Here is a 15,757-nt window from a genome sequence, read left to right on the forward strand (position 1 = left end):
ATGGAGGAATAGGGTGAGCTGAGTTTTGCAGGATCTCTGTTTGTGGAATCCATGATGATTTTTATAGAGGAGATGTTTGTTTTCTAAATACATCATAATTCTTCAGCATAAAACATGTTCCATAATTCTACAATACATTGACGTCAATGATATAGGTATATAATTATGTGGATCTGTCTTACGGCCCTTTTTAGAAACAGGAATAACCTACACTTTTTTCCAGTCTTTAGGTACCTTTCGTTGCTCAAACGATCTACGATAAATTACTGCTAGAAGGGGAGCAAGTTCTTTCGCATAACCTTTATAGAATCTTATTGGTATCTCATCTGGTCCTGACGTCTTTCCACTAATAAGCAATTGTAGCTGCTTTTCAGTTCTGTGATCAGTTATCTCAATATCTGCCATTTTGACGTTCACACAACAATTGAAAGGAGGGATAGTGTTACGATCTTCTGCGGTGAAACAACTTCGGAAGACTAAATTCAGTATTTCAGCCTTCTCTCTGTTATCTTCCGTTTTGGTGCCAGTGTAGTGCTGAGAGAATTAATAGATGATTTTGACCCACTTACTGATTTTACATAAGACCAAAATCTCTTAGGGTTTTTAGTCAGGTCGGTTGACAACTTCTTACTTTCATAATCATTTAACGCTTCTCTCATTGCTCTCCTTACGCTCATTTTCACTTCATTCAGCTTTTGTTTGTCAGCTAGGTTTTTACTTATTTCGAATCTGAGATAAAGCGCTCTTTGTTTAGGTAGCACTTTTCTAACATGGCTATTAAACCATGGCGGATCTTTCCATCTTACTCAGAACATACTTGTCTAGGGCACATTGAACGATGTTTTTGAATTTTTTCCATTTTTCCCCTCCATCTTCGTCCTCATCACCGAATATTTGATGCTGACTGCTGAAATATTCTGAAATTTGTATCCTGTCACCCTTGCTGAGCAAATATATCTTCCTACCTTTCTTAACATTCCTTGTAGGAACCATCGTCATAGTTGCTGTCACAACCTTATGATCGCTGATACCTTCCTCTGTGTTAACTGATTCGATAAGTTCAGTTCTGTTTGCTGCCAGGAGGTCTAAGACGTTACCCTCTCGAGTTGGTTCTCTACCTGCTCAAGGTAATTTTCGGACGAGACATCCAGAACAATGCCACAAGAATCCCTGTCTCTGGTGCCATTGTTGATGGCGAAACACTCCCAGTCTATACCTGGTAAGTTGAAGTCACCCCCTATTACAACGGCATGATCAGGAAAACTACTAATGCTATTCTGCAAGTTCTGTCTGAAGCACTCTCAAACTACAGATCCTGACCCAGGTGGTCTGATTGACGTCTGGCTTCAACCAGTGTTCTGTTCCTAATACTATGTGTGCATTGCAACCTTCAGTAAGTGATAATAATTCTGGGACATTTCCTCGGATGCTCCTGCAGTTTACTAAAATATTATTAATCTTCTTTGTCTCTGATCTATGAGGACCAAGGTTCTCTGCACTGTGGCTGATTTAACAGGCAAATTGTCTTTGGTCCCAAGGGAGGGGTTCTCTAACCAAAAAAAGCCCGATGTGCACGCCACGTGTACTCCACTACCCTAGCAGCCGCTTCCTGCATGTAGTGCACGACTGACCTATTAAGGGGAACTGTACAATTCTGCACCCGATAGTGGAGGTCGAGAAATTCACATCCCATACTATCGCAGAGTCGTCTGAGCCTCACCTTTAGACCTTCCACTCTACTCCAAACCAGAGGACCGCAATCAACCCTGGGTACGATGCTACAAATACAGCTTAGCCTGCACCCTGCATGTGTTGCTAGTTGCCTTCACGAAATCAGACAGCTGCCGAAAGGAGCCAAGGATGGCCTCGGATCCCAAGCAGCAGATGTCATTCGTGCCGACAAGTGCCATTACGTGCACCCTGTTGCATCCATTGCGCTCGATAGCCACTGGCAGGGCATCCTCCATATCACAGATGAGACCTTCCGGCAAAAATACCAAATGCACACTGGTATTCTTTCCCACCTTACCTGCTATCTTCCTGAGGGGGTCCATTACCCGCCTAACATTGGCGCTCCCAACGACAAGCATACCTACCCTCTGTACTTGTCCACACTGGGCAGGAAAATCGACCGCTGCCCCAACAGGAGAGGCATCCTCTGCTGGCTCAGTTATCAACAACACTGGGTAGCACCTTGTACCTGTTGTTAAGATGTAGGGAGCCAGCCACATGGCCTGCTCCCTCTTTCGCCTTCCGCCCAGTGACACGCGAACCCACCACCGTCTGTCACCCACTCTGGAGTGAGGACAGACCAGCTAGATATTGCGTATCAGTAGGCACAGCGAACGTCCGGGTCACCAGGGGATTCCAGTGGCACCAAGGGTGTCGTAGGTTTTCTCACTGGTGCCGCAACATCACCGCAACTTTGAGCATTAGCTAGAAGCTTGTCGACGGTAGCCAACACAGCTTCCAGCTGTTTTCGGACAGCAACCAACTCTCCTTGTGTCCTGCTTACAACAAGCAGAGTCCCAAGCCATATCATACAGTGTATAAAATAGATATAAGGTCTCAAATGGTGCTACTGAATTTGAAGTGTATACAAAATATAGCAAAGGAGAACAAAGTAACACTAAAAGTAGCTGTACAGATTTCTCACTGTACTCTGAGACCACAAGTTAGATTACATTACATTAGATTTGATTAGATTAGATTTACTTTCATTCCAAGCTATTAAACAGAAATAAATTTCTGTACTGTAGTTGATATATTTACAGATACCTGTTATTAGAAATCCTGTTTACCGAAAAGTTACTGCACAAGATAAATATTCAAACTAGAATGCACTAATCTAAACTCTACGCTGTCTACTAGCACAAAATTAAAACTTTGTGGCATGATGAAGTTTCTAGTGGTGGGAACATGTGCACTAGGAAGCCCCTCTACACAAGGATATTCACAGCACTTACGCAAAAACAAAAACTATCATTAATTTTCTAACCAATTGTCTACATAGTAAAATACACAAGTATAGTTCACTTCTTATCAGAAGCATGTGAGCCGCGCGGAGTGGCCACGCGGTTAGAGGCGCCATGTCACCGACTGCACGGCCCCTCCCGTTGGAGGTTCGAGTCCTCTCTCGGGCATGAATGTGTGTGTTGTTCTTAGCGTAAATTAATTTAAGTAGTGTGTAAGTCTAAAAAAAAGACTAAATTAATTTACTATTTATCAGACAAGTTCTGCTGCTGCGCATCCTCTCAGTTCGGCAGCTGCCACTACATATGCTGCAAACATCAATTTTACCGGGCATCTGGAAGGTATTTGGAAATAAAAAAAATTATGTACAACAAGATGGCACTACACCTCACTGGCACAGAAATGTCAGAGTCTACTTGGATGAAAATCTACCTGGATGATCGATAGGTCTAGAGGAGCTGTTGAATACCTGATAGTGTCTCCAGACCTTACACCTCTTGACTTCTACCTATGGGGGACCTTGAAAAGTGAAGTTTACCAACAGAAGCCAGCTATGCTGAACTAGCTACGAGAAAACATCGGGGCATCCTATGCTGCTATTACACCGGCAACACTGACAACCATACTTTGGTCAACAGATACGTAGCATCAACATTGTTCGGCTGTTAATGGGGGTCACTTTGAACACACAAAATTACCTTTCCCCTGTGCAAGAATTGTAATGGTATGTCATTTTGTTCCATTAATATTGACTATCAAAGATTGTCTACATTTTCTGGACCCCTCTTTATTATCCAGAAATAATTCAGTTTTGTTCTCCTCAACAGGTAGCCTAATCTCCTTGTCATATTTAATTATTAAAGTTTTCATATCATGTGTACATGTTTCTTCACAAGGAGTTAAATCATAGAACCTATTAGCTGTGGCACTAGCATCAATATTATACAAATCATTAGCAACATCATTGGGTATCTCTAAAACATTAATATACTCACCATTTTCACCCAAAGCTTCTTATACACCCACTTTCTCTTTGAAACAAATAAAATACTTTTCTTCATCTACTGCCACAAAGTCATCACCACAATTATTCCCCTTAATACCATAAACGTCATCTACATCTTTCTCTTTAATATTTGCAATACTGCTTTTGTATCTATTTATTCATAGGTCATTGTTCATTAACACAGTGCCCAACTTTTGCTCGCCTGGTTCCCTCATAACTGCTTCAATCCCTAAATCATCATGTACATCATTAGCCTGGTTATTCTCAGTCAAGTTACTTCTTTCTACCCAATTATAGAATTCTGTTAAGTTTATGATATTTCCTGCCTTTTTACTGATACATGTGTATTCAATCTCCTTACCTGCAGTTCTCAGATTGATTGGTTGACAAGTTTCATTTTCTACAGACATCATATTTATAGAATAGTCCACATTTTTAAAATAATAACTCATTACTTCACATGAATCTGTTTGTTTTTAATTATTATTATTATTGATGTTCTTCCATTTATTACTCATGCATTTCACCCCTGCCGTGCGGACCGACAGTGGGACACCTATTAGTTTTTTAATTCATGAATATCCCTTTCATGACCAAATTATTTTTTAATCAGTTTTTTAAATTTTTGTTTTGTATTTTGCTTAAGGAATATTTTCTAAAGTGAAATGTATAAAAAGTGTATGATTGCTACAATCAGCTTTTTTAATATTTCAGGTGGGTCTTATATGTCCCATTGGTCATTAGGTGGGAGTATTGCATAGGTTTGAATAAAAACAGAGCATAAGAGAGAACATTTAATTTCAGCTGCAACTTTTACAAAAAATAATTAATTTTTGTGACCAGTTTATACAAATACAAGGGTTATATTGTAAATAATGTTTGATGTTGATTTTACCAATGCCGATATCAGGAACATTTATTTTCTATGAAATTTTTTGAAGCAGGGATGTGCACATAGAGGAACTTTGTGGTGTATGCACATCATGTCGGTTCGTACTTCCTTCTGCTTTGTGCTCCATAACCTGCAGTGCTTCCTTGTGTCTTTTACTGGGAATTGTTTTCCAGCTTGAAGGCGAACTTCATCTGGTACAGTCATGACACCCGGTTTGTTTCTTCTTAGAAAATTTGGTCTTCCTCTTCTTTTGATTTTATGACCTTCTGTTAGTTGTCTGATAAGCGAAAGGTGAAAGGATAACTGGTTATGTCCTCCTCTATGCTTACGGCTCCACATTATGAAACTGTTAACAATTGCCAGGTCAGTTACTAAAAAGAAAAGATGATGCCACCACTTTAGAGATCGCTTTCCAATTGCATATCTCTCATGCATTTGATCAAAGCAATCTACACCTCTCATAAATACATTATACTCTGCAACTGCTTTAGGACAGAAGACCTCTGATGAAGTACCATCTCTGTTTTTCCTGTTGACAAAGGTTACATCTTTTGGGTATGATAAGAACTTAGTATCATCACAGTCTTGTTGTCTTGCCATTTTATTGCTGAGACACATACCTTTGTTTTGAACATAAACTGCCAACTGCCCCGGTTGTAATTTGTCTTGTTTCTTCATCATACCTGAAAGTCCCTTCCTGTTTGTCCTCACTGTTCCAACTCCAAAAGGTCCTCTTTCATTTAGTGACTTCATCAGATTGTTCGACGTGAAGAAGTTATTGGACACAATTAGTTGGTGAGACTGCATGTATGACTCAGTAAGATGGAGCACAACATTTTCTCCCAAACTGAACAATGAGTCTTGGATGTCCTTCTTTCAAGTACACACCTCAAACTGAGTTATGAAATCTGTTTTTGAATCAGCAAGACATCAAATTTTGTAACCTCGTTTTACAGTCTTCATTGGAAGGTAATGCTTTATAGAACAATGCTCTCTGAATGGGACCGTACTTTCATCAACAGCCATGATACTTGATGGAGTGTGTACTTCTTTCAAATTGTTATTGATAGCATCAATTATTGGGTGTAATTTGCATAGTAGATTGTAGCCAGCTTCACCTCTCGGTACTGCTGTAGCATTGTCATTGCAGTGAATGTTTTCATTTTGAACCTGGTTTTACTCATTAGTTGAGAAATTCCACTTACACCTAAAAGTGGGTCGGTGGACCAATAGTGACTCAGCTCAGGCAGTCTATGTATTCCCATTAGAATGTGAATGGCAATAAAATATTTTATTTCTTCAACGGCAGTGTCTTTCCAATTGCAGCTGGCCAGTCTTACCCTTTTACCTCTAGTAATGTTGTCACATATTTGAGTTGCATAAAGATTAGTCTCATCTTTGATCTTCCTCAAACAATCATCAGTAAAAATTGTAAAAAAAAATCTATTACTTTATCATTTGGTCCAAAATCAATCTTTATATATGTACTTCCATCAAGAGATGCCGATAAGTTTTCAAACTAAGTTTCGTTGTCATTCCACTGTGTTTCGGTTTCATTGGCATGTTCGGCCCCATTCTCTTGCTCTGCACACACAATAAGTTCATTTGCTGTGTTATTGGTAATTTTGGTGACATTTTCTTTTACTGCACACGCAATACCATCATTTTCTGACACCTCCATTCTAGCACTGTCACCATTGTTGTGACAACCATAACTACGTGGCTCAGCCAATGTCCTAGGTGGTGTAGTATTAATAGATGTACTGTTGGATGCGTCAAGACGGGCGAGATTATCTCCAGCGTCATCATCACCTTCTTCCTCCGAAAATTCTTCATTATCAGGAAGCGAAAAGTAATACTCAAGAAGTTCTTTATCTTTCAGACATGACATTTCTAAAAAGAAAACGGAAATAAGGTCTGCTTGTTGTTGCTGCTGCTGCTGTTTTTATTGTTATCGTATGAATTCTTTACTGAGCCAAGTGATGTAGCATCGCACAGAGAAAGAAATAAAGCCAAAATGTCGAATGTAAAACGAAATTATAAATAATATGTGGGACAAATATGTCCCACTGGCCATGTGATTCATATTTCATGCAATCAAAAACTAAAAACTATTTACCAAATCACTGAAGTACATTTTACGCTGAAATTTCACATAATATTTACTAATAAATGATAAGAAACACAATAAATATGGTTATTATGCTTACCTTGCTTATTTACAAAAGAAAAGTTGAAAAATATGCAAAAACTTTCACAGAAGCGATCAAACAAGTTCACTGCATCGAACAACTTCCAGCAGAATGCAGCTACTTGGCGGGAAGAAGTCTGTAATGCTTTAAAGTAGTAGCGAAGGCTTCCAGTAGATGGCAGCACACTACAGATGTGGGGTTTCTGTTATCCCCTTGGTCGTGCAGCACGAAAAAGTGAATTGTGGTACACTTGTCCCATGGGTCATGAAAAGGATATTTATAGTTTCTTTTCTTCTTGTGTCTTTGTGCCCATGCCAATCTCTGTTTATGGTGCCAAAATCTCTGTCGTCATTTTCTGTTCCAATTATTCTCATGGTATCCCCTAAAATGAAAATTATTATTATTGTGATTGTGTTCTCTTGAATGAAAATTGTTACCATTGTAATTGCAATGTCCTTTAGGATGAAATTATTGTGGTCTTCAACATGGGGCGAAACCAAGGTGGAAACCTATCCAGATGATTTTTGGTTGGGTATCCACCCACCCTTCATTACACATGTTGGACGTCATAGGCTGGGAAGACTGGTAAAACAGGGCAGGTGGCAAACTGTGGCAGAACTAACATCAGACTTCAATGCTGGACAGAGTACAAGTGTGTCTGAACACACAGTGCACCGAACACATCGAAAAATGGGCGTCTGCAGCTGACAACCCATGCATGTGCCAATGTTAATACCATGACATCGACAACTGTGACTAAAATGGGCATGCGACCATCAACACTGAACACTGGACATTGGTGCAGTGGCAGAGCATTGCATGGTCTGTTACATTCTTCATCATGCTGATGGAAGGGTGCAAATCCATCATCTTCCAGGGGAACAGCTCCATGACACCTGTACTGTGAGCCAGAGACAAGCTTGTGATGGCTCCATTATGCCCTTGGGGGTGGGGTTGGGGGGGAGCATTCACGTGGGCATCCATGCATCGAGTAGAGCTCATGCAAGGCACCATGGTAGCCAAAGAGTATTGTACATTGGTTGCAGAACTTTACACTCCTTTGAGACAATTATGTTTCCCAAAGGCAGTGACATTTTTCAACAAGATAATCCGCCATCACAACACAAGGAGTGTGATGGAGTGGTGTGAGGAACACAGTGGCAAGTTACTCGATTAAATACATCTGGGATGTGACTGCCCATAATGTCAGAGCTCGTCGTCCCCCTCCCCGTAATTTATGGGAATTAGAAGACTTGTGTGTGCTGATGTGGTGCCAGCTCCCTGTAGGAACCTACCAAGGCCTCATTGCTTCCATACCACAACACATTGCTGCTGTTATCAATGCCAAAGGTGGCCATACGGTACCGACTATTAGGTGGGTGGTCATAATGTTCTTGCTTATCAGTGTATGTAACCAAATGAGCTCTGTTGGTCAGCTCAAGTACAGCAGGCCGCCTGCTCATTGTTTGACACAGCTGTTTGTTTCATTAATCACAATATTACACACACAATGTGTGTAGATGTATCCTGACTATTCGTTCTCACAGATTGTTCCTTTTCTCCCTGAGAAAGACTGCAACCAGCATCACTAATCTACTCCGAGGAAGTTGCACTACCTGTTGGAAACCTTCTATCTTCTGTGGGTCTGTATAAAGTAAATTCCTTGCTCATATCATCACAAGAAAATTTCAGATTTTCACAATACCTATTACCTGTGCGACATAGAAATTTGTTGGAAGAAGGGGAGAAATGGATTGTGTTGTGAAGCTCATTAAAGTCAACCATATAGTAGTCTTTACTGGACTACAGTAAGGACGAGGAGCACAGTAAATTTATAGTTTCTGAGACTGTCGAACCATTGGAAAAAAGTATACCAGAATACATTTTGTTGGTGAACTTAACCCCTTCTCCCCACCCAATACATGCACTTTTTCAGTTTTCAGTCATTGTAATATGTAATGTGAAAGTATCTGATATTCCAAACATGTAGCATTCATAAAAGGAAAATTCTGTTCATCTCATAAGTTATATAATAATAGAAAAAGTCTATGTTTTTCCAGGCTAATTTCATCGTACCTTGTTCTGCTCTTGACTTGTTGGGATTTCACAGTTGTATCATTTCTTTTTGCTCTTTCTCCTCTTTTGCCTATGAAGGAACGTCTGGTTGTAGAAGGCATATTTTGCTTCATATTTTACTTATGCCTTTGTTTGTGTCTATGTCTTCCTTTGTATTGGGGATCCAAGTTTGTTTATCTTCATTTAATTATACAAAACGTATGCATCAACACATAAAATATATATATATAGCGCTGGCAGGTCGATAGACACACAAACATACACACAAAATTCTAGCTTTCGCAACAAACGGTTGCTTCGTCAGGAAAGAGGGAAGGAGAGGGAAAGATGATAGGAAGTGGGTTTTAAGGGAGAGGGTAAGGAGTCATTCCAATCCCGGGAGCGGAAAGACTTACCTTAGGGGGAAAAAAGGACGGGTATACACTCGCACACACACACATATCCATCCGCATATACACAGACAATGTCTGCTTGTGTCTGTGTATATGCGGATGGATATGTGTGTGTGTGCGAGTGTATACCCGTCCTTTTTTCCCCCTAAGGTAAGTCTTTCCGCTCCCGGGATTGGAATGACTCCTTACCCTCTCCCTTAAAACCCACTTCCTATCATCTTTCCCTCTCCTTCCCTCTTTCCTGACGAAGCAACCGTTTGTTGCGAAAGCTAGAATTTTGTGTGTATGTTTGTGTTTGTTTGTGTGTCTATCGACCTGCCAGCGCTTTTGTTTGGTAAGTCTCATCACTTTCTTTCTTTTTAGATATATTTTTTCCACGTGGAATGTTTCCCTCTGTTATATATATATAAATCCTCACATTTTCCATAGTTTCTTTCTTTCTTTCTTTCTTTCTTTTTTTAAAAAAAGGGAAAATCAGAAATATCTTTCTCAATACTCTTTTTGATCACAGGAAATCATTACTGTGAGATGGAGGTAAAAGCAGATCTACACCCTCTGCAGTCCAGTAGAGCATCTAACATCTTCAGTTGTGAACAGAACAGTACACCTTGTGTAAAATGTTCAATCTGTCAACATACCACAAAGTGTTATTTCAAACTGAGACAGTGGGCATATTATAACACCAAGAAAGCTTTTCAGGATGGGAAGTTCATCATCAAACTGGCTTACATAACAGCAATGTCATGTAAACATACAACTGCTATTGTGGGACACAAATTAATGAATATCTGTCTTGTGGTGATTGCCTGAGGTAGGCAACATGTGTTGTGAGTGCTACCTACAAACTGTGGCTTGTAGGTACACTGAGGAGAACCCATCAAGAGTGTATGATGTCTTTTTGGTGGAAACTGGGACGGCTGTGTTGGCCCAGACAGTACATCACCGTCTCCACACAATCAACTGGCATGACAGCTTTCTGTTACAGACAACAGTGCAAACTCCAATGCGCCGTGGACTGCAAAGAAAGCAAACAAGGGATTCCTGGATCAGTAATGATTACAAAATTACTCTGAGACCTTTTGTGATTGTCATGTGAGAGTGTGAGGGGATCAGCAACAGGGTAATCTGAAGGTTGTGCAGTATCGGGGCAGAACCCTCCAACCTATTTTCCAACCCTACATTTATCATCATAATGATGAATTTATCTTTCAAGGCAATAATGTGTGAACACACCACGCCCTTGTAGCAAAATGTTCCTCTAGAAGGCAGCCACCAACTGAATAGAATGACTGAACAACATTTGCACTGATTTGAACCTGATTAAGCACATTTATGAGTGACTGCAGCTTGCGGTGCATCATCGCAGGTGCTCACCGGACATGTTGAATGACCTCAGAAGGATCACCATCAGGGCCTGGGACAAGCTTGAGCAACAGTGCTGCAACCATCTTGTGCACAGCATGCCGAGGAGGATCTAAGCATGTTAAAATGTGCAGAGTGGAGCTTCATGGTATTGAATGTTATGTAGTAAAAGATTTTGATTTCACTGATGTGCTCTTTCAGACTACCCTTACTTTGGCTATTGCTTTGTATTAATTTTATAGTATAAATTTTTTCCAATAAGGCTTAATCTTTACTTTCCCATTCCCCATGAATATAAGATCACACCTATGGGTATAGTTCGTGCAAAAATTTCTTTGGAGCAATTTAGCTTCTGAAAGTCACCTTTTAATGTTAGGTTGAGCTTACTTTGTGTGCAGATATCACTTGTGCCATACCATTTCATTAAATGGTTCTCAGGAAGTGCGACTGCTGTCAAGTCTCCATAAGAACTTTTGTATTGAAAGACAGTAATATGTCACTTTAATACGATTTGAAATTACTCTTTTGGAATTTAGACAGTAAACATCTTCGTAATACACAACACCTCTTGTGCAATCTGTCACCGGTGTTAGATCGGGGTATCAGTGACACTTATTAAATGAACTGATAGCCAAATGTGCTGCTCTTGTTGACGCCTTCTATTAATTATACTTGGTATGGGTTCGGGGCTGATGAGCGATACTCAAGAACTTGTTAAATAATAGTTGTATGCATTATCATGTTCTTCCTGAATTAATTTCCTTAGATTCTTCCAATGAATGTCAATTTGCCATCAGCATAATGAGATTGATTATGGGTTACCCAGGTGAATGTTTCAATTGTTGTACCAGTGTTTGGGATTGTAGTGTGTGTGTGTGTGTGTGAGAGAGAGAGAGAGAGAGAGAGAGAGAGAGAGACAGAGAGAGAGAGAGAGAGAGAGAGAGAGCTTTCATATTCTTCTATATTTTCAGTTCCCTAATAAGTGTTGGGAAATTGTGGGGAATGTGATTTTGGTGTACTACGCTTACTGTTTACAAAAGAGACTGATGACCTCCGATGTTGAGACCCATAGTGCTCAGAGCCATTTGTTTACAAAATAGATTTTTTTTTTGGGGGGGGGGGAGCATTGTTACTGTAATTATCATAATTTCTAAGGATGTTACTTTAAAACTGAATCATGTTTTCCAGGGGCATGCTGTAAGATTTTAGAAATTTTTCCAATTTGAAGTGTTATGAATTTATTCCTTAACTCTCCAATCTTTGTAGACTGGACAATTCCTGATTCTGTCTTATTTGTATATTGTTGCAGATGCTTGCTCGGCATTACAGAGACCATTGTGACTTGTTTTTACATGTAACTCCTGAATGGAATCCTGAAAGAACTTACATGTGCATTCTGAAGTTTGCGTCATACATGTTTGGCCAAGGGTTTTCTCAAGCAGAGTCCACAGCGATTTTACTGCCTGAAGTCCTCATGTTCTATGAGAAGGTAATTGCATCATAATAAGTACTGAATATGCATTGCTTTTTGAAAAGTGCAATGGTCAAGTAGTATGTGACACACTTTTGAAAGTTATTTCCCAGATGAGTAGGAAAAATGAAAAACTTTGCTTTAATGCCAAGTTATTTAAGAAATAATGAGAAGTATTTTAAAAAATGCTGCCTTTGACTAAATCAGTAGTTTGAGGCAGCATATATGTATTTCTAGCCTTGCAAAACAGTGAAAAACTGTTTTCGTGAAATTTAATGTAGTTGTGTTAGGGGATAAGTGATCTCAGTGTACTGTATTAGGTTGGTGCATAAGTTCGTAGTGTTCCTGTTTTGCATGTTGGTATTCCAGTTGCTATGGGTTTATGTATCTATTATCATTTTTTATTTGTAGGTCACTGATGTTATCTTAGTTTACATTTTGTCATCTGGAGATAGTGAGTGGAGCAGTGGATGCTAGGAAATGGAGTACTGGAACATTTCAGACACATTCTTCTGTTTGAGTTCAGTAGAGGGATGACAGCAGAGAAGCCAGTCTGAAACATTTGTGCTGTGTGTGGGGATAACACCATTGTATAAAGCATGGGAAGAAAATGGTTTTCTCGTTTTAGGGAGGATCATTTTGACATTAGTGACTCTCCACGTTCAGGGAGACCTTTGGGGTTTGATCAATATCATTTAAATGCATTAATCCACAATGATCCTTGTTAGTGTGTTCGAGAACTGGCAGTGACGGACTGTGATCATTCCATCATTGTGCAACATTTGCATGCAATGGAGACAGTTCAGTCACGTGGCTACTGCATGTCTTAAGCCAAAATCAGCAACAGGCCACACATGCATCTCTCTCTGCTTGTTCATCATGAGTGGGTTCATGAACAACACCAACCTTTCCTATCCTGTATCATCGCTGGTGATAAGAATTGATGTCTTTATGCTAACATAAGGAAAAGAAAGGAATAGTTGAGTGCAAGTAAAGTAACAACTCATCGTACAAAGCCCTTTATGCGTCCACAAAAGATAATGTTATGCATCTGGTGGAATACTGACTGTGTGGTATACTCCAAATTGCTTTCCTGAGGTGTAACCATTGCAACTGACATTTATTGCAACAACTAAGATATCTTGCAGATGCAGTCCAAGTACAACAACCAGGAAGACTGCGCGCAAGTGATGCTACTCCAGAATAATGCTTGCCTGTATTCTGCTAGACTGACAGAAACCGTATACAGTAGTTTGCAGTTCGTAGTGTTCCTGTTTTCCATGTTGGTATTCCAGTTGCTATGGGTTTATGTGTCTATTATCATTTTTTATTTGTAGGTCACTGATGTTATCTAAGTTTACATTTTGTCATCTGGAGATAGTGAGTGGAGCAGAATTTGAAACACGAACAGCTGCTAGCATGAGTTTCTTAGAAGTAGATACCTAAGGGGTTGCGAAGCAACTCAAATCGCTTGGTACGGGCAAGTCTTCAGGTCCAGATTGTATACCAACTAAGTTCCTTTCAGATTACGCTGATACAATAGCTCACTACTTAGCAATCATATACAACCGCTCGCTCACCGATAGATCTGTACCTGTTGTTGTTGTGGTCTTGAGTCCTGAGACTGGTTTGATGCAGCTCTCCATGCTACTCTATCCTGTGCAAGCTTCTTCATCTCCCAGTACCTACTGCAACCTACATCCTTCTGAATCTGCTTAGTGTATTGATCTCTTGGTCTCCCTCTATGATTTTTACCCTCCACGCTGCCCTCCAATGCTAAATTTGTGATCCCTTGATGCCTCAAAACATGTCCTACCAACCAAACCCTTCTTCTAGTCAAGTTGTGCCACAAACTTCTCTTCTCCCCAATCCTATTCAATACCTCCTCATTAGTTACGTGATCTACCCACCTTATCTTCAGCATTCTTCTGTAGCACCACATTTCGAAAGCTTCTATTCTCTTCTTGTCCAAACTGGTTATCGTCCATGTTTCACTTCCATACATGGCTACACTCCATACAAATACTTTCAGAAACGACTTCCTGACACTTAAATCTATACTCGATGTTAACAAATTTCTCTTCTTCAGAAATGCTTTCCTTGCCATTGCCAGTCTACATTTTATATCCTCTCTACTTCGACCATCATCAGTTATTTTACTCGCTAAATAGCAAAACAACTTTAAGTGTCTCACTTCCTAATCTAATCCCCTCAGCATCACCCGATTTATTTTGACTACATTCCATTATCCTCGTTTTGCTTTTGTTGATGTTCATCTTATATCCTCCTTTCAAGACACTGTCCATTCCGTTCAACTGCTCTTCCAAGTCCTTTGCTGTCTCTGACAGAATTACAATGTCATCGGCGAACCTCAAAGTTTTTACTTCTTCTCCATGAATTTTAATACCTACTCCGAATTTTTCTTTTGTTTCCTTTACTGCTTGCTCAATATACAGATTGAATAACATCGGGGAGAGGCTACAACCCTGTCTCACTCCTTTCCCAACCACTGCTTCCCTTTCATGCCCCTCGACTCTTATAATTGCCATCTGGTTTCTGTACAAATTATAAATAGCCTTTCGCTCCCGGTATTTTACCCCTGCCACCTTCAGAATTTGAAAGAGAGTATTCCAGTTAACGTTGTCAAAAGCTTTCTCTAAGTCTACAAATGCTAGAAACGTACGTTTGCCTTTTCTTAAACTTTCTTCTAAGATAAGTCGTAAGGTTAGTATTGCCTCACGTGTTCCAACATTTCTACGGAATCCAAACTGATCTTCCCCGAGGTCCGCTTCTACTAGTTTTTCCATTCGTCTGTAAAGAATTCGCGTTAGTATTTTGCAGCTGTGACTTATTAAACTGATAGTTCGGTAATTTTCACATCTGTCAACACCTGCTTTCTTTGGGATTGGAATTATTATATTCTTCTTGAAGTCTGTGGGTATTTCGCCTGTTTCATACATCTTGCTCACCAGATGGTAGAGTTTTGTCATGACTGGCTCTCCCAAGGCCATCAGTAGTTCTAATGGAATGTTGTCTACTCCCGGGGCCTTGTTTCGACTCAGGTCTTTCAGTGCTCTGTCAAACTCTTCACGCAGTATCTTATCTCCCATTTCATCTTCATCTACATCCTCTTCCATTTCCATAATATTGTCCTCAAGTACATCGCCCTTGTATAAACCCTCTATATACTCCTTCCACCTTTCTGCCTTCCCTTCTTTACTTAGAACTGGGTTGCCATCTGAGCTCTTGATATTCATACAAGTGGTTCTCTTCTCTCCAAAGGTCTCTTTAATTTTCCTGTAGGCAGTGTCTATCTTACCCCTAGTGAGACAAGCCTCTACGTCCTTACATTTGTCCTCTAGCCATCCCTGCTTAGCCACTTTGCACTTCCTG

General features: G+C 40.0%; 1 protein-coding gene across 3 annotated transcripts in view; it reads left to right on the top strand.

Moving 5' to 3' along the window:
• The window catches only part of LOC126252933 (centromere protein I-like), a 370,827-nt gene that overhangs the window by 300,692 nt on the left and 54,378 nt on the right, over positions 1 to 15,757 (top strand). For all 3 annotated transcript variants that reach the window (XM_049953938.1, XM_049953931.1, XM_049953948.1), the window contains exon 13: positions 12,203 to 12,382. In XM_049953938.1, the coding sequence (XP_049809895.1) occupies positions 12,203 to 12,382 (180 nt within the window). The remainder of the gene's footprint in view (positions 1 to 12,202; positions 12,383 to 15,757) is intronic.

This window comes from Schistocerca nitens, chromosome 1, assembly GCF_023898315.1.
Source record: "Schistocerca nitens isolate TAMUIC-IGC-003100 chromosome 1, iqSchNite1.1, whole genome shotgun sequence".
Taxonomy (NCBI): domain Eukaryota; kingdom Metazoa; phylum Arthropoda; class Insecta; order Orthoptera; family Acrididae; genus Schistocerca; species Schistocerca nitens.